Source organism: Gekko japonicus, unplaced genomic scaffold (assembly GCF_001447785.1).
Source record: "Gekko japonicus isolate JY-2015 unplaced genomic scaffold, Gekko_japonicus_V1.1 scaffold149, whole genome shotgun sequence".
NCBI classification, from domain to species: domain Eukaryota; kingdom Metazoa; phylum Chordata; class Lepidosauria; order Squamata; family Gekkonidae; genus Gekko; species Gekko japonicus.
Window position 1 is genome coordinate 625495 of NW_015172556.1, and position 27630 is coordinate 653124.

The 27630-nt window shown below is 44.2% G+C and overlaps 1 protein-coding gene across 1 annotated transcript in view; it reads left to right on the forward strand.

Moving 5' to 3' along the window:
• WNK2 (WNK lysine deficient protein kinase 2) overlaps positions 1–27630 on the forward strand; it is a 172864-nt gene that overhangs the window by 106322 nt on the left and 38912 nt on the right. Inside the window, exons 14-22 of the mRNA XM_015421185.1 lie at positions 2620–2785; positions 2864–2980; positions 4055–4222; positions 4325–4370; positions 7770–7886; positions 17986–19061; positions 21537–21609; positions 26498–26553; positions 26729–27369. Of these exons, the coding sequence (XP_015276671.1) occupies positions 2620–2785; positions 2864–2980; positions 4055–4222; positions 4325–4370; positions 7770–7886; positions 17986–19061; positions 21537–21609; positions 26498–26553; positions 26729–27369 (2460 nt within the window). The remainder of the gene's footprint in view (positions 1–2619; positions 2786–2863; positions 2981–4054; positions 4223–4324; positions 4371–7769; positions 7887–17985; positions 19062–21536; positions 21610–26497; positions 26554–26728; positions 27370–27630) is intronic.

Sequence of the window (27630 nt, forward strand, 5' to 3'; positions counted from 1 at the left end):
CTTGAACAAATCCCCAGCACTTTGAATTAGCTCTCCAGCTGTCACCTGGAGATTGGCAACAGCTTGTTTGGAGGGTGGGGTCTATGGTATTGTATCTGTCTGAGGTCCCCCTCTTCCTCCTCCTCAGACCCCACCCTCAGCAGGCTTCATCCCTAAAATATCCTGGAAGTTTCCAACCTGGAGTTGGCAACCCTATGTCCTTTCCAGGCAACCATCAGCCTACCTTTATCTGCCTGTCTGTCTTCAGGTTTACACACACACACCAGCCTCTGCCTATGGAAAGGGCAGTCTTTCCCTGCAGTGGGAACCAAAGCAGCTGACATCATTCTCCTCTCCCCCATATGATCCGCACAACTACCCTATGAGGTATGTTAAGGTTGAAAGTGTGTGAATGGTCCATAATCCCCCAGGCAGCTTTTAAAACATGAACCTGGGACCTGCACACCATCCTCTGAAGCGCTCTCAGGTAAATATCTGTGGCAGAAATGGGGTGACCGCTGGCACCGTTTCCTATCATTTTTTTGCCTTGTGGTATTCTGCTTGTGGTGTGATCTGTCTTTTTTGTGGTGTGGCATGATTGTGTTATTGGGTTTGTTTCTTTTGAAGGGGAAGTGATGTGTTGTGAGTGAGGACATATTTTACCTCAGAATACACCAGGTCCCATATGCAACTGACAGTTCCAACCAGTGCTCCCTCTAAGCCGTGAAGGGTTCTGAGCAAATATTCTACTTTGTGAGCTGCTGGCTGCTGGCCCAATCAGAGAAGAGTGGGCTGAAGCGGCCCAGCCGTAGAAGCCCCTTCCCTGTGCTCAGACTGCAGATGGTCCTCTCCTGTCAGAGGCCCAGAGCAGACTGAGCTGAACATTCCGCCCGGGGCTGACGTGGGCGGGACTACACAAAGCAGCCAGACAACCCAGCCAGCATCTTCTGACTGACAGTTCAAGCCTCCAAACACTGTTGGTGTGAATTGGAACATTGGGCCCCACTACGGCTTTATATATAAGGGAGAGATACCAGCCTTGAACTCTGAAGAACAGTTTCCACATCCACTAGGGTTGCCAAGTCGAAATACCTCCTTACCGGGGGACTCTGTTATGTTAATATGAACACTAGACATTTTTGTGTAGACGTTAGGTTTCCCAAGTCCCCCCGGGTTTTCCCTCGGATGACCGTGGCCCCGCTCCCAGCGTGTCTGACGTGGTCGCGTCACTTCCAGGTGACGCGCACGTCAGGGTGGGGTTCCCCCCGGGGCCCGATCCGCCAGCGGCGGGAAACAGGCCTCTGGGGTGGGGGTTTCCCCGCCCCCCGGGGGGACTTGGGAAGCCTAACATCTACACAAAAACTTCTAGTGTTCATATTAACATAACAGTGGAAAAACAGTGGTTTCAAAGATACTGGTCTCCACAGCGTATACCTTGGGGACTGACAGTGCTCTAAGGATCAGACTGTTCTTGCTTCTAGTGCAAGCTATAACTATTTGTGGTAGACCAGTTTGATTTCACGACATGCGATCAATATCATGTAAGTATTGCTTCACAATAGGCTCTGAATAAATTTAACAAACTACTGAGTTTAGACAAATGATAAAAAATAGGTCCAGCAATGTCAATGATAGTTAAAAATGCAGCCTCCAGTGGATTTTTGATTTATTTATTTTTATTTATTTATTTAATTTTTGATTTCTAGACTGCTCAACCCCCGAAAGGGCTCTGAGCGGTTTACATAGTACAATTAACCTTCTAACTAGGGCCACATAGTGTTGGGGAGGAGAATGCCTACCAGGCACCCTACCGGCTAGCTGTTCTTCGGCGGTTCGTCTCTCTCCTGCTTCTGCGTGGTGGCTCGGCTTGGCTCTGTAGCGGCTCCTGCTGGGTTGGTTCTGTTGCCTGTGGCTACGTGACGCTCACTGCGCCGGCCTCTGTCCTGGTTGGCTCCGGCCGAGCCCACGCCGTCACGCAGCCGTGCCTTCGGACCAATCCCCGCTCGCCTGCTCGATGTTTCGACTGCCATTCTTCGTCAGCATGGAACTTATGTTCTAATGCAAAGGTGTATCAGGATGCAAACTGTGAAGTCAGACCCCAAAGTAGGCTACAGTTTTTACACAGGTGGGTTGCCAGGAAAGACAGGTTGAGCTGAGAGGAAAGACTGGGAGGCTAAGTAGGAGATTTGGGTTTGCCTCCGCATTATGTATGTATGTATACATTTATTTATTTATTTATATCCCGCCATCCCTGCCCAAGGTGGGCTTACAGATGTCTCATAAAATACAATTAAAACCAAGCATAAATACCAATTATTTAAACAATTAGCCAAGAATACAGCCTGCTGTTCATTAACACTGTATTTATAAGCACTAAACATAAGAAATAAGATACAAACATGTTCAGTGTTAAAAGCTGTAAGTTTCCTGTGTTTTGTGTTGGGGGGCGGAAACTAGCATGGAATAATATTCTAAGTGGTCCCAAAATTTATAATAAGGTTAGAAGTGGGTTCTAATTCAAAGAGTTTAAGAGTATCTGCACTAATGAATCTGTCAGTGCTTTTAAAACAGGGCCACACTATGATAGTACTTTTTGTCCTGTCTTGACACAAATGTCTTTTTTCTCTCCTTGCTGCAAAGCTATATGAGTGCTGATGTTGCTTCTGGTAAAGAGATGAGTGACAGCTTTGAAGGAACAAGTGGAAGTGGAAAGCAAGAGGTCAAACCTTCAAAGAAACACAAAAAATCAACACGTACTCGTTCACGGCAGGAAAAGACCAATAGGCCAAAACTGACAATTTTAAATGTAAGTCAGCTCTCTTTTATCCTGTATTGATTTATCCTTCTGATGATATTAAGAAATAATCATTGGTTCTTTTTGTAGGTATGTAACACAGGGGACAAGATGGTGGAATGTCAGCTTGAAACACACAATCACAAAATGGTCACATTTAAGTTTGACTTAGATGGCGATGCTCCAGAAGAAATTGCTACTTATATGGTATGACCTTGCTTGACTTGGAACTTTCAGGATAATCACTAAAAGTTTGTTCTCATAAACTGAATTAACTCAACTGTCAAATGCATATAAATGTATGAGGACACACATTTTCTGCTCATCTGGAAGGGATCTATTGAGGTGCAGATTGATTTTTGTTTGGTATCCTTTTTCTGAGTATTCCAAGTGTGGGCACAAGGTAGTAATACTAAAAAAGATTTATTCAACTTCCTGTGAATGAGCTACTGCTATGTCTTGCCTGTAGAATGACAAAACCACATTGACCTTTCTGCAAACCAATAGCCATGTATTGCAGCTGTACATCTGGTTCCAGAAGGTCACAGAATGATTAATGCCTCTTACTGCTATACCATCCCCCTCCCAAGTTTTTATTCAACATGACATTATCTATTGTGGTCAAAGGCTCAAGCAAAAGCAGGACAAGCTGAAAGTTCCCAGTGACCCATCAAGTCCTTTCTTGCATAATCTGAAAGGCTTATTTATGCAGTGAAGCATTCCTTTTTAGCTTCCTCCGGGACCCCTGTTGTTATAATTCTTGTGAATGATTTCAAGTAGTCTTGTGCAAAAATATTTGTTAACAAAAGATGCAATTGTTTTAAAAATGGTCTTACATACTGTAATGTTTTATATCTGAATTAAAGCTTTCCTCCAGAATCGTAAGATCCCCAGTGAATGTTTCCAACAGTGAAAAAGGATAGTTTTTTCAATACAAGTTGGGGTATTGGAGCCATGTGTAGAGAAATTTCAGAGGTGTCAGATGCCCTCTACTCATAATCTTATATAAAAATATTTTATTGTGTTATTGTTGTTATTGTTGTCCATAAATATTGTGAACAAATAGGGTTTAGAAAAGTAAATTTGTTGCAAACCTAAGATGCACGCTGGCATTTAGACAACGTTTATTTTAAAGATACACATTTTTCACTCTTCTACCGAATGTTCTTTAAAAGGGGACAAATAGATATTACAGTTAACTGAAGCCATGAAGGAACTGTGAAACAGAGACATAAAGACCTTACAGGGGTTTAAAAAATTTTTTTTTGCATGTTCATGTAGGTAGAAAATGAATTTATATTACCAACTGAAAAAGAAATATTCATTGAGCAACTAAAAGAGATTATCGACAAAGCAGAAGATATGCTTAGTGAAGATACAGAAGGAGAACGAAGCTCTGATCAGGGAACAAGCCCTCAGCAAGATGCTTTCAGGCTGGAAATCAATGAGGTATTGATTCTGAGGAGTTCCTTGAAAAAGTTAAGAACTGACAGATGTATTTCTAGTGTAAATGTTGGATAGAGAACTGAAAGTCTCTCTTGTTTTAACTAGGAGAATCGGCAGTCCCAAGCAAGAATGCCAGTGTATCAACAGAATGGTAAAAATATTTTCCATGAAGTATATCATCACAATCTGTAAATGTGTAATCTATGAACCCAGTGGCTAGCCACTGGAAGAAACATAGATCCAAAGACTTAAACTTCTTAAGTGTCACAAGGGCAACCATCTTCCATCTACTACTGGTACAATATATACAGTGCTAACACATTGATATATTTTAAATGAAGGTGGATTGTTCTTGCCATTTCAGGTAACAGACAGGAATTCTTTTGGGAGCTTCCTAACTGGCAGCTCAGTTGTTGCTGTTTTTTAATATATATATTTTTATCCAGCTTGCCCATTGATGTCTGAGAGATGTTTTTCTTCTGAAAAGAGACGTATGTGTGCATGTGCATGAACACTTGTACAATTAGACATAACCAGACCATTGCCATCCATAGACTTAGAAGAGTGTGACTCTGTTTGGCTTTCCACTCTTGCCAGAATATAAATTGGATGTGGCTTTGTACTTGGTCCTAAACTATCTAAATTACAGATGCCTATATGTGTGTTTCATTCGAAGAGACTGTGTTCCTTTGCATACTTACCTGATAGTAAGCTGCAAGGAACACTGAACTTAATAATAAACATGTAGAATTAAGTTGATTGTATAACAGAAGTAATTGTTTTAGTCAGGTATTTACAAAGCCCATGCATCTCACTTTGGAATAGACTGGTTCTGAGACCCCCCCCCCCAAGTATTCTCCAAAGACAGGAAAGATCTATTCTGGGGGAGACTCACTAGCCCTTTCCTCTGCCACTTTTCTCTTTCTTTGCCCTTAAATATTGTGGCTGATAGGGCTTTGTCAGCTACGCTGCCATGGGGTTGGGGAGCTCGGTCTGTGTCTGGTTAATTACTAATGCATTCCTTTCTGTGCTTGTTCTGCTTTGCGCCGAAATGCTGATCTATACAGATGTGCAGGAGGGAGTTGTATTATCTGGGTTTCTCCTAGGTGCCGTGGGAGAGTGTTGGTTCTCAGCTTTAGCTACCTAATGGTCTCCAAGCTTTATCCCGCGCGCGGGAGGGTGCCTAATTGGCCAGTGCTCTGGGGGGGTGCCTACGAATACCCTATATCCTATTATGTCCAGGGGGCCGCCGCCATTCCTAACAGTGCTTATGTTACTGCATCTATAGCTCTGCAATAAAAGTATTACCGTTCTTGAATGCGTGTACTTCGTTGTTGGCTGTGGGTTCTGACAGGCTTACAGAAGCTGTGTTTCTCCCTACTTTTCCAGGCATCTGCAATGAATGCTTCATGCTGTAACTATCCAGTGTCAATAAGAAATTTAAGAATCATAGGTTGTTGTTTTTTAAAAAATTAGTCTCAGTAAATGAGTCAGGAAGGAAAAAAAGATTGTATTTCCTTGAGTCAGCATTGCAGGCTCCAAGACTGTTCAGATTTTGCAGATTGCTGAAACAGCCCTTGGCTGAAATTTAGGATGCACAGCAGCCAAGAAAAAAAGATTGAGAACTACATATCCCAGAATTCATGTTATCAGGAACAGATTAGATGGAATAGTTTACAAACTGCACTTTTTAAAACTTCAGCTGCTGTTTCTACTACCATGCACCACAGAAGCCATAAGGATGAAAGTGAAGGTTGGGGGGGGGATTGATCGATAAAACATCTGTTGCCCATTATATGACTGAAGGAGGGGACAGAATTGTAATAGCTTTAAAATTCTTTGCTTTCGATGGACAAAACATGTGTTCTAGGTGACAAAGACTGCACTTTACCATCTATGCCAGGCCCACCAACTGGCTTCCTATGTGTCTCAGGCAGACCTTTCCACAGTAATTCACAAAATGGTTACTTGGACAACTGTAATGCACTCCACGCCCCACCTTTGAAGATGCTTCAGAAACTGCAAGTGGTCCAGATTGCTGACAGGAATGTCGTGGTCAGAGCATATATCACATATCCTATGGCAGCTGTACTGGCTCCCAATTAGTTTCTGGTGCCAATTCAAAGGGTTGGTAGTTACCTGTAAAGCCCTAAATGCCCTGGGACCCTTATACTTTTGAGACCACCTCTTCCAGCATGATCCTCCCCATCTTCTCTAATCATCTCTAATCATCATCTCAGAATTAAGTGTAGGTCCCAGGTCCTGTCCACCTTGTGACAACAAGGGTGAAGGACTTATTGGTAGTGGCCCCCATTCTGTGGAAACAGCTGCTTGAAGTTGTGCATGCCTTGTGGGACCTTCCTAGATTTCTCAGGGCATGCAAGGCTGGGGGTTTTGGGGTGACCTTTGGGTGACTGTGATCCACCCGACAACTGGTAAATTATGTTCAAGTTGTGTCTTCACCATCCATGCATCCTACCCTGGATAGATTTTTACCTGGAATAGATCTTTAATTGTTTAATGTTTTTAAAGTCTATTTATTGTATAATTTGTACTGTTATATTGGGTGTATTTTATATGTTGTTACCCACCACGAGTCCAATTCACAGGAAAGGAGCAGGATATAAATTTGATAAATAAATAAAGCTTGTATGTTTTGGACAAAAGTCCATGGTGAGATCTAAAAAATATTGAAATGTACTTTCAAAAAAGAACCGGAAATATTGCTTTTAGGGCTTAAAATGGAAGAAGTAAATATGACTAAAAGAACACTGTTATGGTATTTTATTACAACTGCTCGAATGACTTATGCACAATTTTGGAAACAGGATAAAGTGCCAGATATTTGGGATTGGATTAAAAAAGTTCTTTTCATGGCCGAAATGGATAAACTTACGAGAAAGCTTAACAACAAAGAAGATCAGGAATTTTTTGAAGACTGGAAGGACTTTAAGGAGTATATGGAAAACAATTGGGATGTGAAAAACAATATGCTTTGTTTTGATAGTTATTGAAAACGGAAATTAATGAAATGTTAGATGATATAATAATAGTTAAAGTTACCTGGATAAACAGAATAATATGAATAGAGAAGATTGAGAACAATGTCAGCTGGACTTATTAGGGGGGGGTGGAGCATTGCGGGAGGCCATAAGAAGGGGAGGAGGAGGGGGAAGAAAGGGATATATGGAGAATATAAAATGTATGAATGTAATGATACTTGTTACCTGTTTAATATATCCAAATAATAAAATGTCTTTTAAAAAAAAATTAGGAATTTGGAAGAAGAAAACTTGATTTTCATACCCCACTTTTCTCCAGCCCAAGGAGTCTCAGAGTGGCTTACAGTCACCTTCCCTTCCTCTCTCTGCAACAGTCACCTTGTGAGGTAGTAGGTGCTGAAAGAGTTCTGAGAGAACTGTGACTGGCCCAAGGTCACCCAGCAGGCTTCATTTGGAAGAACTTTGAGCTAATCTAATTAATTGAAGTAAGAGTATATTGTTTCCAAATGTTGAAAATTTTAACTTTTTTGTCTATTTTTTATAAATAGTTCTACATACAGGAAAACGTTGGTTCATTATTTGCCCTGTTGTGGAAAATCCTGCTGCAGAAATACCAGAAATCTCTCCACCAGTTCCCCAACCTACAAAACAGGCTGAAGCTCCAGGTACTTGTGATCTCTATCAGATTTATTAGAGGACAAATAATAGATTTTTAATTTTTTTGCCCTTCTTCACCAAATAGCTCAAAGTTGCTTTGCACAAGAAGAATAGCGTATGATAAATACTCTGCACATTAAAACCAAATGAACTATTTTCAATGTATTTTTACAAAGGAACACTTGAGAGGAAGATAAAAGATAGCGTAAGAGTTCCTTTAAAACTAAACTTCTTCTGACCAGTCAAAGTATATGCAAGTAGGGATGGGCATGAACCGGAAGTCTAGGCTGGACTTTGCCCAGTTCAGTGCTTGGGAAGTGTGGCTCAGGAATCATGTGCTCAGAACGGACCTTTCTGAGCTTTTCGCCGCAACTTGGAACCTTTTGGAGACGAAATCCCAGCCAGAAACTTACACACTGAAATGCTGGCATGGGTTGTCTTTTCCAGCCCTGCAAACACAAATAGGGACCCTTCCAAGCTTGATAGGCAGTGCTGCTTGCTAATAACAGACATCCGTCTCTACTCATCCCGATGGGAGGGAGGATGTATATAAGCACTGGATGAGTGCGCATTTTCCTCTTTCGCGTTGGGGCTTTGGGAGCTCTGGGTGTCCTTGTGTTTGCAAAATGGCATTGCTGATGGGCCTGGGGAGGGGGGAATTGCTGTATCTCCTGGCTACGATACACACTGTCACAGGAGATTTCTCATTATCATTAGTCAGTCAGGGGCCCAGGGGATATGCCCTCCCTGGGTTTCTGTGCTGCAATTCCTCCCCCCCCCCCCCTTACCCCCGTTTGTTTCTCTGCTGCAAAGGGTGGGCAAACCTGCCTGGGGGGACTTGTTCTAGATTGACTGCTTGGGGTGCCTTACTGCTCTCCACACCCCTCCCCACTCCTCCTTGGGTTGTCCATGCCTGAATTGCTTCAAAGTGACTGCCTGGGGTTCCCTCACTCTTCTCCATCTCAGATACTCTCCCTTTTTCCTGGGTCTTCTGGCAGAATTGTTCCATGGTCATTGCCTTGGGGTTGCCTGTTTCCTCTGCAGTATGCCCCACTTTTTCTTGGGGTTTCTGCCTGAATTGTTCTATGACCATTGCCTCCTTCCTCTGCATCTCAAACACCCACCCCACTCCACCAATTTCTGGAGTTCTGCTGCCTGCACTATTGCTACCTAGGGTTTCTTTTCTGCCCTTCTCCATTTTTCCCTGGGGTTTCTGCCTGAATTGTTCCAGAGTTGCTGCCTGGGGTTTTCTTTCTGCCCTTCTCCAATACACCTCACTTATTCCTGGGGTTTCTGCTTGAATTGTTCCGCAGCCATTGCCTTGAGATTGCCGCTCTCCTCTGCGTCTCAAACACCCACCCCACCACATCCTGGGATTCTGCTGTCTTCTGGTATTCCTGCCTGGGGTTGCCTTGCCGCTCTCCAGTACCCCATCCCACCTTCCTCTGGGGTTTCCAACCAGGATTGTTATTGCCTGAGGTTGTTTCATTTCTCTGTGTCTCAAACACCCAGTGTTCTGCAGATGACAACATTTCCCACCCTGAACACTGATCGTGGGCCACGGTTGCAGTCCCCCTCACTGGTGGCCTCCTCCCCAAGTACATCATCGGTGGTCTCTGTGTCCTCTTCCCCTATGCTATGTCCACAAGGCTGGTCTCAACTGCCACTTGTGAGCTCTTGCTGGTGCTGCCCAAGCTGCAGTGCCAAAGTCTGTGTGGGAGGGAGGACACTGATGCTGGGGATTCTGAGGGTGGTGGGGCTGGCTGTGATACATTCTCCCGTTCCACAGCTGGAGATTCCCAATTATGATTCCCTGCTGGTTCCTCTTCCATTGGCACACCCCCTTACTTCAGGGCCCAACTCTGGCAGGTGGTTGTGCTTACAAAGCACCCAAACCATGGCCATGGGGACAGAGCTCCACTCTGCCTGATGGAAGTACTCCCACATCCTGCCCAGTGACCTGTGCATGGTGGTGTGTCATGTGTGCTGGGCGCATGTTCGAAGGGGGTGCAACCCACAGCACTTGGCCACTACTGTTTTACGAAGGCACTTGCAAAGGTCACAACCCAGTTTGCAACTGCCAGAGGAAGGTGTGCCAGAGTCTTCTGCCAGATGCAGGGGGCACACTCCCACTTGATAGGGGGAAGGAGGAGTGGGCCAGTCTGACATGGCCTCCAGCTGCCACCATGGGGTCCCCCAGGCAAGCCACCCTAGAAGAGATCATGTTTGTTGGGGCCTCTGCCTCAGCACATTGGGCAGATGATTTCCATGGATGGCCAGCCATTCTCCTTTGTGGAGGATGTGGCTTTTCACAGTACACCATCCTCCCCAGGTTGCCCTCCATGTACTGCTCCACACAGTGCATCTGGTCAGGGCCAAGCTTGCCAAGGCTCAAGGGTACACCTTCCACCTGACAAGTGGACCTTTGGAGCAGCTGCCACAACGACTACCTCTCTCACCATTCACTGATGCTGTTCCTTCTGAGGAAATTTCATACCAATACATTTTGCCAAATGAAATATTCCGCTAGCAGTGGCCTGACTAGTAAAATCCCAATGTTAAAAGGGATAAAACAAGGCTGTGTGCTAGCCCCACATCTTTTTAATTTATTTTTAACAGATCTGGCACAAGTTCTAGACCCTATAAATGGTCACCTGCCTAAATTAGGTGGTTGAGCCACCCTCTTACTAGTTTATGTCGATGATGTTACCATCCTCTCTTGTACAAGAGTGGGTTTGCAAAGGTACTTGAATGCCTTCTATGACTACTGTCAATCTAACTTACTTTCTATTAATTATGCTAAATCTAAAGTAGTTGTCTTTTCACGCTGTTGGCGCCCACAGAAATGGACAATTGGAAATTCAACAATTGAACAAACAATTTTTTTTAAATACTTGGGGATCACTTTTAACCACAAACTAAGTTAGATGCCCCATTGAGATAAGACCATTAACTTGGCTAAATGTTTGGTCTCTCAAATCAAACAATTTTACTTTGCAAGAGGTAACCAATTAGCTCCGGCAGCAATCAGAGTCTATAAAGCCAAAACACTAACCCAAATTTCTTTTGTTATCCGTATATGGATCTCAGCATTTACTAAGAAAGTGGAGGACATCCAAGCCTCATTTTTAGACAAATTCTTGGTATGCCAAAATGTGTATCTTATTTTGCTTTTTGCTCCAAAGTGTGTCAGTCCCTGGTTGAGACAACGGCTTAGATTGCAACATTTAAATTCTGGCTTAAAATTCATTTTATTTTTATATATGCCTGTCAGGCTCTGGGATGCCCCCAGGCCATGTGAACCCGCTTGTCGTGGTGACGGAGGATGTAAGAGGGAAGCAAGTACCTCAGATTCAGAAGGGAGGGGGAGTTGCGCCACTCCCCGCATCACCTTCCTTGGGTTTACAGCCACGCTCCCTTCTCTCTCGACCATCATACTAGCTGCCTCTGAAATCCTCCCCGGTACTGCTCCGCTTCCCTCCTTATATCCCTCTTTCCCCCTGTTAGTGACATACCCCTTTCTGTTCTCCAAGATCCTATTGCCTCTTCCCTGTGCCCATCACCGTCTCTCTCATTCCTATGGTGGTTTCTCCCTTGTGTCCCGCCTCCCTCCATCTCCCCGTGTTGCCTGTCCTGAGCATGGGCGTGTAGGGGAGTGCCCACTTCCTGTGAGAATGAGGGGCCTGACGCCAGCTGTCTCAGCATCTCCATACACTTGCTGATGGGTAAGGCTGGAACTCTCCACGTGTCTCTCCCTCTAGAGCGTGCCCGTCCCACTTGGGTCGGCTGCCGAGGGAGAGAGTCCGCGGCGGACCCTTTCCCCGGCCCTGTCTCTTCCGGACCCCTCCTCCCTTGGGCTCTCCATTGTCTCTGGGGGAGGGGATTGAGGTCTCCCGGGTCTTTGGGGCGTCCTCCCATAGTCCCGTAGCTCCCACCTCTGTCACCCTCTGAGCCCTCCACCCCTGGAGCTTCATTGTTGGGGGCTCGTTGAGAGCCCGGCGCAGGTCGTGCCAGTCCCCGGAGGGGATTTTTATTGCTTTTTCTATAAACTACAAACTACAACAAAAAATAGGGAGGGAACATCTACATCTAAGGAGAAAGGAAAGAAAACCACTAATAACTAAAACCCCAAGTATAGGAGATCATTACATGCTTACATTACATTGAACATAGTCGATTAAGCTAAATTATTTATCTTTTTAACCATTTTTAACTGTTTAAAGACAAGAGCATCATTTATATCACATGCTTTAAGGCACCATTCAGAGTCCTTCAGCCTTCACTTTGCTTTATGTTTTCTAATCCTCAATTGGTATTCTTGTTTAGGGGCAGCCGCCCCCTTTTCTGAAGCAGAATCCTCGTCGGAAGACACAGAGTCCAGTTCAACGCTAGATTTGCTGTCATCTTCTTTAGCATCCTCAGCTGGTTCTCCCAGTTGCAGTCTCAGGAACTCACGCGCTTTGGAAACAGAGTCAATTTTTTTTCTTTTTTGTCCTGCAGTTTGAAAATGACGTCTTCAGGGGTTAACCGTCTGTAGGAAATGCTGTTTGTTTGTAAAAAAAGGATTAAGTCTTTATACTTCTTCCTTATTTCAAATGGGATGTCTTTTAAAATCCTGATGGTGTTGCCTCCGATTTTCAGGGGTGTTCCTGTAGTTGCTTTCAGGATAGAATCCCTCACGTGTCTCTTCGAGAATCTAACCACTATCTCCCCAGGCAGATTATTTTTCTTGATGTAAATGGAATAGGCCCTATAGACCACATCCATTTCACTTATAAGGTATTCCGCTTTTAAATCTGTAACTGGAGCTAATGCATCACTCAAAAGTTGCTTTAGATTCTCGTCTTTTTCTTCATTGGAGGACCAGGTTAGCTTTCTCCATTTGCAGTTGTAAAAGTTGAGATTCATTCAAAGCTTGCTTCCTTTCTAGCATTTGCACCTTTTTCTTGACTTTTTTTTCCCCTTACTTTCTCAGCTGTTTGCTCCGTCTTTTTTGTAGTTTCAGACAGTTGGAGCTGCTGAGTTGCAAAGTTCTGGTTTAGAGTTGTCAGCTTCTGATTGATGTTAGTCATCTGATCCAGTAGAGGGTGCAAAGAGTCTGCCAAAATTTTAGAGAACTCAGTGGTCTCTTCCGGTCGTGGGCTCATGCTCCCCGGTGGTTTCACTTTTGCCTGTTTGTCTCTCTCCACTTTTTTCCATGCCATTTTAATGGATTGTTTACTTTTCTCAAAACTTGCTAAAGTCTCTGAAATTCGCCCAACGCCTCTGGTAAGGTAATTCAAACAGATTTCAATGCTTTTAATTCCGCCCCCCCTTGCTAAATCGCTTTTTAGTTCATGCGTATGGGAGGGGCCCCTCCCCCACTCGCTTTTCTCACCATTCTCGGGGGGGGGGGACTTTCTTTTTAAGTTGCCGGTATTTTGCTTTCACTCGACTCACTGTTCATTGTTGGTCATAAGACCTCGCTCAAAATGCATTTTAAACTATCGATCTCCGACGCTTGTCCCGGTCAGCGGCTCTAGTTCCATTCGGACACATAGCAGCAGGACCATCAGGGCGGAAGAGTGCCTCAATTCCCTAGCATCGCGCTGGCGAAGAGGCCACCCTTCAAAAGCCTTTGTGAAAGGCTCCTAGCCATGGGGCTTAAAATTCATTTTAGAACTGATCCTCAAAGCCTTCTCAATTATCTGAAAAGGGATCTCTATACTTCAGGTTGGTCAGTGGATCTTAAGTCTAAATTCAATCACTTAGGAATAGTAGTTGATTACTTTTCTACATCTAATGAGTCATATATCTTTAGCTGTATCAAACAGAGACTGATAGACTGGGAGAAACTTAAATTATGTCCAATTAATCCTTATACTTGCTCTCCAGCCTCATTGGGTATCAATAATTTCTGCAACAAGATGCTTCATTATTTATTGGACCTAATGACTCCAAACCACCATAGGGTGTTTATGCTGGCCAGATTAAGTGCATTCCCCTCTAAAGTCTTACAGGGGAGATATCATTGAGTACCCCTGCAGAGCGAATACCCCCAACTCAATTCAGCATATATTGCTCCACTGTTCTAGGTATGACAATCTGCGTAAAGAACTATTTTGAAAGTTCTGTCTACCCCCCTATTTGATCAATCCTTTCTGTCAGCATTTATTGAGTGATACTAAGTGGGAGATTACTGAGGCTGTAGTCAGTTTTTTGGTGGATATTCTTAAATCAAAACCTGATTAAGTAGGACTGTATGTGCAATTATTTATCGTTTTTCCATTCTGTATATACTTGATTTTGTGTATTATGCCATTGAAGGTCAGAATTAAAAAAAAAATTGACTTCTGGTGTGGGGCTGTGGAAACGCCCAAGCGAGGATGGGCACACTTCTGCCTGGTTACAAGGCAGTTCTCCTCCTCGGTCAGGGTATGGATTTGCAGCACACAGCAGTAAATATTGTGGCAATCGTGTGGCAGGGAGTGGCAGGAGAATAGCTATCTAGTCACGGATAGTGGCCCAAACATGTGTAAGGCTACCAAGGGGGCCAAACTCGAGAACATTGTATGGTGCACAAGCTGCACCTGGTGGTGAGGGATTCCCTGGAGCTGGGAAGCCATGTTGGGGTGGGGTGGGATGAAGCCACTGTTGAGATCAGGTTCCTGCTGGAGAGCTGCCGGTGCTTGGCGGACCACTTTTCATGCAGCATCAAGGCCACACGGCTGCTGAGAGGCAAGCGGGGGAAAGGGAGAAGCTAGAACATGTTCTCGTCTAGGACAAGGGCACCCAGTGAAACTCCACCTATGCCATGATTGTGCATTTGTTGAAGCAGAAGAGCATGATGCAGGATGCTATCTCCTCCATGTCCGGCAGATGATTATGCTAGCGCAGCCTCCAGAGCCCACCAATTCTGACCCATTTGGATACTAGGTGTGCAAGACCACCACATGGCCTGATCTTGCCAGTGTGGTCATCAGTCTGCTTTCCTGCCCTCCAACTAGCATCCAGAGCAAGAGGGTTTTCTCCCATCTAGGAGACATCCTCAGCCCACACCAATCCCATCTAGACCCAGCCAGGGTGGACGAGCTGTTCTTTCTGAAGGTCAGTCTCACCCTGCTGGGCCACCCTGCTCTGGACTGGGTGGAGTAAGAGCATGCCTCCCATTCGTCCTCCCATGTGCCCCCCCTCATTTTCCTCTCAGGGTGATCCCGGCATACGGCCCATGGATTGCACCCCTGGTGCTTGGGTGGGAGGATGGTTGCCTCTGCTGAGTGGGGTTGGGCTTGCCCCACAGCCAACACTCATGATGTTGACCTCACCCTGAAGAACCATCAGGAGCACAAGCCTCCTCACGGCACATTTTCCGCCTGAGGAAACAAAAACAAAAAAAGTGGCCTGTATCAGTTGACCCATGTTCACACACCCCTGACAGCAAGGCAGCCTCTGTCTGTCTTCCACAGCCAGGCAGGCAGACCCAGCTACTGGGCTTCTCGACCGAGGGCCCATATTTACACATCACCTCCCTCGGGTTGGGAGTGCAGTTCTCACGCTGGTCCGCTGCAGCAGCAATGTCCTATGGGGTGGGGACTCTGATCCCTCCCTGTTGGTCTGCCACAGCCAGGCAGGCAGACTCAGCTACTGGGCTCCTTGACCAACTCCCTGGTTGGGAATGTGGTTCTCATGCTGGTCCCATGCTAGTCAGTGCCAAATCCTTCTAGGGTGGAGTGCAACCTCTCCCTCTGTCATGACTGACATAACAGTCATCATGGCCATGGTGGGGGAATGTGCCAGGTGAGGGAAGGGGAAGTCAACTATAAGGGTTGGTCCTCAAGCCAGAGCGAGGCAGGAGGGTTGGGCTTTCCTCACAAAGCAGTTACCACAACCACTTGGGGGAGTAAAAAGCATCACAATTGTTTCACTTCATACCTCCCCAGTTCTGGGTGCTTCTCCCTCCCCAATTTTTAATTCTCCCCATACAAATATGAATCAAACTATGAAAATAAAAGAACAAAGTTTGAGTCCAGTGTTCTGCTACCAGTGGCTGTGTCCCTAGTGGCAATGTGATAACACGGCCACCCACCTGAATGTACTTGAGAATGTACCTGGAAATAGAAGGAAGCAAGTGGCTCCCGGGCCCTGGGCAAGGTGGGAATGTCGACCCTACCTGGCAGTCACCTTGCCAATAGGGGGAGGGTGGGCCCAGGGAGACACAGCCACCATCTTCTGTGTGAGTGGCTTCCTGGCAGGGTGGGAGGGTTGGCCCTGCCCAGTTATCACATTGCCAAAAGGGGGAGGGTGTGTGGGCCCATGGGTGGGCCCAGGGAAACACAGCCACCTGCAAGTATGCAGGTGGTTTCTGGGCAGGACAGGAGGGTGGGACATGCCCGGTTCTCACAGTGGGAGGGTGCGCCCAGGGAGTCACAGCCACCCACAACTATGGGGAGGGCTCCTGGGCAGGGTGGGAGGATGGGCCCTGCCTGGTCAGCACATCACTGGCAGTGGAAGCATGGCTCCTGGGCCCTGGGCAGGGCGGGAGGGTTGGCCCTACCCAGTTATCACCTAGCCAATAGGGGGAGGGTGGACCCAGGGAGACACAGCCACCCACACCTCTGTGGGTGGCTCCCAGAGCAGGGCATGTGGGCCCTCTGCAGTTGAAGGGTAGGCCCAGGAAAACATGCCACCTGCTACTAAGCAGATGGCTCCTGAGCCCCAGGCATGGCAGGAGGGTTGGCCCTGCCCTTTTATCACCTGGATGGCAGTGGGAGGGTGGGACCGGAGAGGCATGGTGGGTGGGCTCATCCTGGCCAGTGATTACATTTTTTAGTCAGACAGAGGGTGGTCTGGTCTGTGCACTCCTGAACTCATGCCGGACATCTCTCCAAAAAACACTTTTGGGGGGTGCCTTGCTTGGGGGTCCACAACTCAGACCCCCCAAATCCAACTAATGTGTAACTTGTGGGGTGTATGGAGGGGTATCCCCAGGAGGCACTCGGCAAGTTGGATGCCTCTAGCTCACCCAGGATCTGTTCTGTACACTCCAGAACCAGCACCTGAGCTTTCATTGAAAAGCACTGTCTTGGGCACCTTGTTTGGGGGTCCATAACTCAGACCCCGGAAATCCAATCTTCACCAGACTTGGTGGGCATGTTGGGGAGAGTTAGCTGAAGATACCCTGCGATTTTGGGGCTTCTAGGGCCCCAGAGGGGGATTTTTCACCTGAACTGGTTCATGAACTGGTTTGGGAAATGTTCATGAACTGGTTCAGGAATCAGGCTGGTTCGGTTCACAAACCGAACTCAAATTTCCCGGTTTGTTCCCACTCCTATATGCAAGTATATTCAGGATACTATCTCTGGTCATTCTGTGCATTTTTCTTTTATGTTATTAAGAATCTGTCAGGCTGCAATCAATATTTATGGAAGAGGACAAACAAGACATGTAAAAAAATGAACCTCTTCCTTGACTTTAAAACAACAATGATCTTTCCAGGAAAAAAGGACATCTAGTCATCTGTTACTTAGGATGATTAGAAAACCTAGGGGAAGGCAATACTGTTGTGAGAACTAATGTGAGTCAAATTAGCAAAGAAACCTTGCTCCAAAGAATACACATTTATGAATATTGAAATTGATCCCTTTTCTGTTTTACAGATGTAAAATTAATTGAAGTCCTTGCTACCTAAATGAATTTTAGAGACCCATATAACTCTGAGAGCACCTTATTATTAATCTCAATTTTCCAGCTGGCTGAAACGGGGCAGTGCATGATTACTGTTAATAGCCAATAAAGTACAGTACATTTTCCATTAGAAATTGCTAGATAAAGCTGTCACAGTCAGTGAAAATGGTCTTTCTTTAGGATGACATTTCAGTTGAATATGTAGATATAAATCAAAATGTGAGCATTTTTTGGATTTATTTGGAGAGAAGGATCACAGCCTGCTTTGTTTTTTAATTGATTTAAGATTGAAAGAGGATATCAGCTACAATAATGGATAGAGTTTTCCTGCTAAGACATTTCTGCTATGTATTGTTATTCAGTATGTATCTCTCAACAGCTAGATCTCATAAAGAAAAGTGTCATTCCTCAAATTCGGAGTTCTCTCCTTCTTTTTATTTGTAGATCTACAGCAATTGGATGATCAGCAGCAAAGCTGTACGGTGACAGACAAACAGAATAACCTAGCTTATCAACAGCTTTGTAGTCAAAGGAGTGCCTATGAAAGCCCCAGAGGAACACCTCCTCCTCCTCTGACACAAGTCTCTGCTGCTGTTTCATCTTCCCTGTCACAGGGCCAGGCAGAAACGTCAGCAGCAGCTCTCCCAGCGACAACTTCATTTGCTTCAGAACAGGCTGCTGAAAATACAGGCCAAACGGAATGCCCTCCACTACAGCCTGCTTTACACAGTCAGCCTGGCAGTCCTTCCCACATGGCAACTTCAATTGAGGATCATTTTGAAGCTCAGCTTCCTCTAAATCCCCCAGTGCAATCACTCCAGCGAATAGATGAAAACACTGGTGCCCCTCATGCAGAGGCTGAACATTGCACTGCTGGCCTGCCAAAACTGATTCAGCCCATTCCTGCACAGGCGGCAGAAGTCTGCCCACTCCCTGTTGTCTCTGATGCTACTATTTTGGAACAGCAGCCTCCAACACAAATCCCCCATTTGTTAGATGGCAGTCACCCTAGTCTAATTCATCCTTCTTTCAGAGGCCAGATTATTCCTGTGTCGACTGCTCCTGATCCTCTGATTGTGGCGGCACCTCAGCTTTCTAGTCCCCCCCATGCTTCAGTAGCTGCATCCCAGCCCCACATAATGCCAACCCAAGCACAGTCTGTTCCATGCACTGGCCTTGCCGTCAGTGCACCGCAACCACCCTGTGCAGTGGAGTCAGATGGTGAAGGACCACCTAGGGTTGATTTTGCTGACAACACAATAAAAAGTTTGGATGAGAAACTGCGTAACCTCCTCTACCAAGAGTATGTTCCAACATCTTCTGCATCAGCAGCAACACCAGACAACTTTGTCTCTTTAGACCAGGGGGATGGTGAATTTAATCTAGCACCTTTGCACACGCTTGTCCTGGATTTGAAAGAACTAACCAGTAAAGTCCCAAGCGCTGGAACAGATGTTAATGCTGCTGAGGACCAGTCTACACCCAGTGCAACTTCTGAAGTACCGTTTTCTACTGCTCTGGCAAGTTAGCTTGTTTATGCTCCCTTTACTTGCAATAGCAGATATGTCTGGAGAGTGTTTTTTTTAAGATGCTGCAAATAGTGGGTGTTATTTATTTTATGTATTTAAAACACTTGTACCTTGCTTTTCCGCCATGCTTAGGGTCCACAAGGCAGTGAATAATCAAAATAATATTTAAAATGCAGATATAAAATATACATTTTAAAGCAGTTAAATATCACATAAACATACCAACACACACAGAAAAGAAGGCCAGTGAGAGTCATTGAACAATAACAACCCCCCCCCCAAAAAAAAAACCCTTCACCATCTGGCAGAAGACAGATGAATATGCCTGGAAAGGGAAATTCAGAGTTTTGGTACCACGACTGAAAAGACCCTTTCTCCTGTCTAGCCTCAGTACAGTCCCTGAAAATGACCACAGTAGTCGGGTATGTTCATATGGGAGTAGGTGATTCTTAAGGTATGCTGACCCAAAACCATATAGTGCTTTAAAGGTTAATTGGGTCTAGAATTAATTAGGTCTAGAAACAAATTGGGAGCCAGCATAGGTGGAACAAGACTGGAGTGATATGGTCCCTATGACCCACCAGCCAAAATTCTGGCTGCAGCATTTTATACCAGATGTAGCTTCTGAACACTATTCAAGGGCAGTGCCATGTAGAACATATTTCAGTAGCCTAATTTAGATGTTACCTGGGCATGCATCACCAGGATTTTTTCTGCCAAGGAAGGGCCGCAGTTGGCTCACCTGCCAAAGCTGCAGAAAGGCACCCCTGGCCACCACTGCAGTTTTCTTATCTGAGGCCAGCCTCCCCCAAGCTATGAACTTTCTCCTCTACGGTGAGTGCAACACCATCCGGAACAGGAGCGATCCCAGTTCCTGGGTCAGACTTTGCCTCCCAACAGCAGCACCTCCATGTTGTCAGGAATAGGTTTCAGCTTGTTAGTCCTCAAGCATCCCAAAACTGCCTTCCAACATTGTTTCATCAGAGTTAAGAATCCAAGAGTCAAGTATAGTTCTGACTGTTGCCATCTTGTTACATGTTGTGCTCTGTCTTACAAAGTGAAATACATTATTTACAGTTACTAGGGTAAATTAAAAGTATTCTATCTGAATTTAATCTCCTGAATAAAGAGATGACCACTAGCTATGATCACTACTGATCAAAATCAGGGGTGCCATTTAATGAGGGCATATTGTGTTTCAAAGTACATCTGATTATTGCTGAGGTATATACGGCACATGTACATATCTTATGCTTAAAAAAATAAATACCCATGGTAAATTTTGGACTTCCACCCCAATAAACACTCCTCTTGCCCCACCCTAACCACCTTCCTTGTGATATGAAGGTACAGGAAGGGAAAGGGGAGCCATATTTTTTAATGTTCTTTTTGAGTCCCCCCCCCCTTAATTTTTCTGATGGAAAAATTGGAACGTTTTGAGGAACACTGAAAAGGTTTATTATTATTTTTCTCAAGGAGCAAGTTAAATACCTTTTAGGACACAGTATTACTCATTCAAAATATACAGTATAAAAAAATGAGAGAAATTTGAGAAGCTGTGAAATAAACTACAAAATTGTTTTCTTATGTCAGTGTTTATTTTTTCCTGCTTATCAGATGACAAACCTTAAGATACATGCGCTAAGGTAGTATAGGGTGAAATAGTTTTCAGCCTTTTGTCAAATATTGGGCATATTTGCAGTTTTTCTTGTAAAAAACTAAGCTATTTATGCTTTTGAATTCCATAAATATGCCAGTTATGTCTATTGTATATGTTATCTAAAATCTAAATTATTCATTTTGTGTTATTAAAACACCAAAATAAGTTTAGGCTTGATAAGAAAGTAAATATTGCATGTATTTCAGTTTTTCCCTACAAAAAACCCTACATTTCCTTTTTTCCCTTAAAAAACCCCCTCACAAACACCACCCGTGGCTTTAAAATCCAAAACTTGTCTCCATTCCTTCTCCCACACACAAAATCTGAAATGGTGTCCTTGTCCATAGTGAAGGAAATTCATACCAGCAAAGGGAGAGACTTGGGACAAGGTATTCATTAACCACGTTATAATCAGGAATATTACCATCTCTGTGTGGCACCTTGCACCATGAAATGCTTACTTTTGCTTTTTAGGTGTGTACCCCAAACATGGGAGGGAGGATTCTGTTAATAATTCACAGTTCCCTGAATCTGGGGACTCAATTTCTGTGGGACTTGCAGATTTCTATTGAAATTCTTCTGCAGGTCTCTATATATCTTTATGTAATTCTAAAAAGATTGCTCTTAAACCACTTGGGAATGTGGTTGTTTCTACTATATATGAACAAATATGAATTTAGAGTAGTAGAAGAAGTAATTTACTGCTATATAGTTCTTTTATTATAGAATAAAATATAAAATAAGTTCAAACTTTCTGTTTGATATATTTGAAAGGTTAACTGATATTTTGGTCCTTTGTCCTAAAGGTGAAAAAATCAGAAGATATTTGCACCAGTATCCATCCTTCAGAAAAAAGCCATGGGTCAACAAGCAGAGCAGGTAACAAACCATGCAAAAAGTTTGATGTTTATTCATGCTAAATAGGTATCCTTCTGACCAACAGGCATCACAGATGGACACCAATTGTGGGATTGTTTGTTAGATCTTGTCTTGAGGGGATCTAGAAGTCACACAATGAGTGGTTACAATATGTGGTTGGGAGTATCAGCTTCTAATGGATAATCTGACAGCTTTACACATGACTGTGGAATGGTGTGGTATAGCCCAGTCTCATAAGATCTTGGAAGCTAAGCAGGGTTGGTACTCAAAAGATGAACCAACAAGGAAGACTCTGCAGAGAACCGCAATGACAAACCACCTTTGCTTCTCACTTGCCTTGAAAGCCCTTTGCTGGGGTCACCGTAAGTCAGTTGTGACTTGACAGCACATGCATACATAATATATGAATAAATGCATTAAAAATATGATAAACTTAAATTTTAACATTGAGGTGCAAGTCATGGCACATTTGAGGTCTGTTCAGGCAATACTATCCTGTTCTCTAACAACACAGGTTAGGCTAAAAAGATCACTTCTGTGTGTGTGATTTGGACCTGAATGCATTGTGTTCTATGCACATATACTCTACTGAAATATAAAACAGACCCTTTAGCTACTGAATCAAATTTTGAGAAATCTGGAAGTTCAGCATCCTGGAAACAGCTTCCCAACCACAATTTGGAACACATTGTTTAACAAATGTTTAGTAAGCTTCATCATGGGTTGAAGGGTGGCCAGTACAACACCAGAATACCTAATCTGTCTCTCTGGGCCCAGCACAAGGTTCAAACACTCCAAATTAGTCATCGGACAGACAGGGTACCTGGAGAGTGAGATGGGCTTCCTGTAGACCACAGCAACCCCCCTCCTTGGCCCTCACATCTACCCCTATTCTGAATGGTTACCCAGGTGGGCACGACTGGGAGAGACTAACTCCTCTCTGTTCACCCACCCAGATCTCAGTTATACATGTCAGATTGGCTGCCTCCTTCCCGATTAGATCATGGATGAGGGAGGTTTTATTTTGCACTGATCTGCCATTTAGAAGCAGCATATAGAGACTCGAGGGCTGGCTGACATGGCAACCATCAAACCCATGGGTGGGGGGTAGACTGGAACACAGCACAGCTGTTAGCTGTCTGGGCCATGTTCCCCTTACCTGGCCAGTTCTCCTCCCAATGTCGTATCTCCCTCTATCTGTTACTACACTAATTAGGGCCCCTACCATTTCTCCACTAGGCCCTCTCAGACACTCAGCTGGGCACCAGACATCTGTATTGCCTTCCCCCTGCTTTGTTGCTTTGTTTTTGCCTGTCCATCTGTTATAGTACCATCTTAACATCCACAGACACACTTGAAGTATAATCTCTTTTGAGAGAAGATGCACCAAGTTGTGTCAGACCACGAGCTGTCATCTGACTGATTAGATTTAAATTGCTGTTATAAGCTGTTGTTGTAAATTGGATTTTATGTATTTTTGTTGTTTTAATTTTTTTCATTTCATTTTATTGTTTTAATATTGGTACCTGCCCTGAGGCCTATTGTGCAGGGGGGGAGGCCCACAAAAGCAGAGGGATGGTGAGGGACAACCAAAATGGCACCCTCACCTTCATGGCATCTCAAAGAGATATCTCCAATGGTGGCCCGCCACCCATCAGGAGGCCAGCTGAAGTGGGGCTGCTGGAATTGCCAGGCCAGGTATAGGCACTCAGCACTAATGGCCTGTGCTGGGACTGGGAGGAGAGCTAGAAAGCTGGAAGTTGGAAGGGGGGGCAGTTGCAGCAGTGGAGATCGCAGAGTGCCATGCAGCAGTCCCTCACCATCCCCCCAAAGCCTCCTCACCAGTCCATGACCTGGTGCAGAGTGCCCTGGCCAAAGTCTTCTCCAGTTCAGCAGCAGCAGGCCTGCTTTTGTGCCGAGGCGGGGCTGCTGGAATTGCAGGCCAGATGCAAGCACTAAGCCCTAATGGACTGTACTTGGGCTGGGAGAAAAGCCAGAAACCAGAGGTGGGTGGCAGTTGAAAATCTCAGCAGCATATCTCCTGCTCAGTGATTTTCTTGGCAAGCCCAAACCCTTCATATAAAATTTCATCGGTAAAATAAAGCATTCTAATATTATTTTTCTTTCAAAGAATTACAGTAATGTTTCAAAAATTATTTCCAATGTCATACTGTTCTAAGAATGAGGTAAAAGATAAAATGTATAGTCAGTTTCTGGTAAATTCTTAGGCCCCATTAGGAGGCATACAGCCCCACATAGACAACAAAAATAGTCTAACTTGGATGTAGTCAGAGCATGGATCACTGTGACCAGATCACACTTTTCAAGAAACAGCCATAGCTGATGAGCCATCTGGAGATCATAAGAAGCACTACATGCCCTGCAGAAGACCTGAGCATCTAGCCATAGGCTAGGCTCTAGTAGCACCTCCAAGCTACAATCCTGCATCTTCAGGGGAGTGCAGCTGACTTCCTGGAAAGGCTGGCTCTGCAGTCCCAAAGCACCTTTTCCATTGACCAATAGTATCTCAGTCTTGTCTGGCTTGAGGGTTAGTTTATTGGCCCTCATCCATCCCCTTACCTTCTCTGGGCCCCTGTTTAGGACATCCACACCTGGCTTAGCTGTTAAAGAGAAATATACCTGGGTGTCATCTGCATATTGGTGACACCTCACTGCAAATTCGCAATGACTTCTCCCAGCAGTTTCATTTAGATGTTAAATAGCATGAGGAATAAGATGGGACCCTGCAGGACCCCCATAGCATAAGTGCCACAGGGCCTAGCAGCAGTCCTCCAGCACCAGGTTCTGGAATCAGTCACGTAAGAGCAGAACTACCAAAGCATGGTGCCCCATAGACCCAGCCAGCTTCTCCAGAAGGATATCACAGTCAATGGTATCAAAAGCTGCTGAGAGGTCCAAGAGAATCAACAGGGGCTCACTCTCTCTGTCACTGTCTCATCAGAGGTCATCACTCAGGGCAACCAAGGCCATTTCTATACCAAAGCCAGGCCTGAATCCAGATCAAAGTGGGTCAGGGCTTCCTGAAGCTGTGTAACCACCACCCACTCAAGCATCTTGCTCAAGAATGGAATATTATTCACTGGAAGGTAATTGTTTAGGTCATTGGGGTCCTGGGATGCCTTCTTCAGAAGCAATCTCACAACTGCCTCTTTGAAAGCAGTTGGACACACTACAAAGCACCTTTTCTACTTTATCATGCTTCACAAGCTGAAAGTCATCCATACAACTACAACTAGACTGCGCTCTAATATCAGTCTGAGATTGAACGAGTCCAACTGTGGTGTCTAAATCATGGTGGATGCATGCAATTTTACCTGCAAAATGCATTGCAATGGAATCATAGTGGGCTTATATTTTTTCCAAGTCAGCAGCTTCCAGAACTTGAGATAAATGCCTCTTCACAACCTGAACAGGACTTCACTGAATGGCATTCTGCAGACAATGGTGGCAGAGAAGCGGGCTTGATTTACTGTCATCATCACCACAGAGAAAGGACAATAATGTGCTATCACCTGTGTTTTCTCGCACTCCAAGTTTTTCTCCACTTTCATTTTAACCACCTGCCCAACTGTTTCATCATCCAAAACTCCTCAGGAAACCAAGGGGCATTCTGAACTCCATGGAAGGAGAGAAGGCTCTTGGGCAACCATGTCCACAGCCCAGATCTTATTTCACGGGTCAGCCAGGGCTGTAACAGGAGTACCAACATTCCTGACCAGAAAATCCCCAAGAGACATCAGAAACCAGTCTGAATCCATCAATCTCCTGGGCTGAATGATCCAAATCCCCTCCCAACTCTTGCAGAGGCTCCAAGTGTCCATGTCTCTAAATCTCACCAGATAATGGTCAGTCTACAACAAGGGCAAAGCGGAAGATTCCCCCATTGCAAAACCATCTACTTTATGCCCAGAGAAAACCAAATAAATTGTATGACATGTGTAGGTACAAGAATGTTCTGGACTAGTCCCATGGTTGTCATGGTGGCTATGAAGTCCTAAACTACTTCTGTTAAGGAAGCTTTGGCATGAACATGCCTTCTGTTAGGGCAACCTCAGGATCTCCCATTGTCTTTTATTTTAAAACCACTACAGGAAACCCAAATATAATCAGGGCAATGGTGCTGGGGGAGAGGAATTTTACCTCCCTCTGCCATTTTTCTGATATAAACCTTCTTTACTCCATAGCTGCTAATCATTTCATAGGAGGAAACAGAAGTACAGATGTGCTGCATTTTGTTTTCTTGTTCTTTTAGAGAGTATGTGATGGAGCTTTTCAGGTGCAAAGGTGTTTTACAAATATAAAAATCCATCTATGTCTGAAGTGTGCACCCAAAGACCCTTCAGAAAGAACAGGCGTGCCTATTTATCTAAAATTTATATATTAAAAAATGGAAGTAATTTTGTATAAAATAGTAAAAGGCAGTATTAGTGCATGATTTTGCAGAGGGATTATTTGAATTAATCTGACAGCCAGGAGTAGGATTGTGAACAGCCTTGTCCATGAACATTGTACAACCTGTTTCAGTTCACTGGAGTTTCACATCTTATATGGAAAAAATAAATAAATAACTGATATACCTGTAAAATCTGTGAATTTATCGTACAGTTCAAGCTTGCACATTTTGACTTATTCATGCATAGCCACTATACAAGTAAGGCAGCAATCCTAAACAGGTCTACTCAGAATTCTACAGGTCTGTTCAATGGGGCTAATTACGAGGAAACTGTTCTTAGGAAGACATTATAAGACCACCAGTGTAAAGAGTCCATACACAATTTTATGAATATTGATTATGTTAACCGTTGCTTTGTTCTAAAATCTTTATTGCCAGATGCATATGTAATTTTGTTTCCAATTGATCAAACAGGCCAAGCTGTATACATTACTTCAAATTCTGTTGCCCTATCATCAGGACTCCCTCAGGTATTGCAAACTTACAATTTACTGTTTTACTTTTTTGTTTGTTTCTATACATGTATCTAATTCTTCAAAATAACTTGCACTAATGAAAGTCACTATTAATTCTTATCTGAATAAATGTTTTGGTGGCTGATATCATATTCTGATACTGACTTTTTCCCTTTTTTTCTTGTTTTAGGTTGCTCTTTTATCATCAAATCTAAATGACCAGAAAGAAGCTTGTAAAATAAATGAGAAGGCAAAGGTGGAAACATTACTTGAAGAGAGAAATAGAGCTCAAAGAGATGACTCTGTAGACTCCAGTTTTTGTGGAAATCAGGCAGAAACACATAATAGTACGCCAGCAAAAACTATTGGGAGATTTTCAGTGATCAGCACACAGGATGAGTTAACTTTACCATCCTTGCATTTCTTGAGGTACTCTGCACCACCAGATGTTTATCTGGATGATCAACCTTCTAGTCCTGATATGAAGACATCTTTTCGACAAGTGCAGACAGCATCCTCTATTGATGTCCTTTGTGGTCATGATTCGAGTGATACTGGAGATGAGTCTCTTCAAAGGAAACCAGCTGCTCCACAACAGTCACCTCAGAGCAGTAGTGCAGGAAAAGACTACACAAAAAAGGCCTCATCTTCTCTGCAAAAGTCTGGAAAGTCAAGTTCACAAGGCCTTGATTCCCCTAATGGCCATGGAACAAAAATCCCAACTATCAACGTAACTTCTTTCCACTCACAGTCATCATATGTAAGCAGTGACAATGATTCAGAGTTTGAAGATGCAGACATGAAGAAAGAATTACAGAATCTTAGAGAAAAGTATGTTTCATCAAAGTGTGGGGGATCCTTTTTTCCCTTTTTGTTTAGACAACATTCCCAGCTGTATTTTTTACAGGGTTATGCTTTTTCTCTCCTCCTTATGTACACATTTATCACAAGTGGGAATGGTAAGATTTTACAAACATATAAATGTCTGTTTTCTGAAGTAGAAGTCTGTGTCCAGGTTGTACAACTTTGTACTCACTTATAGGTGGAGAGGACTCACATGATTGAATGTTCCTCCATTTAAAAACATTCCCT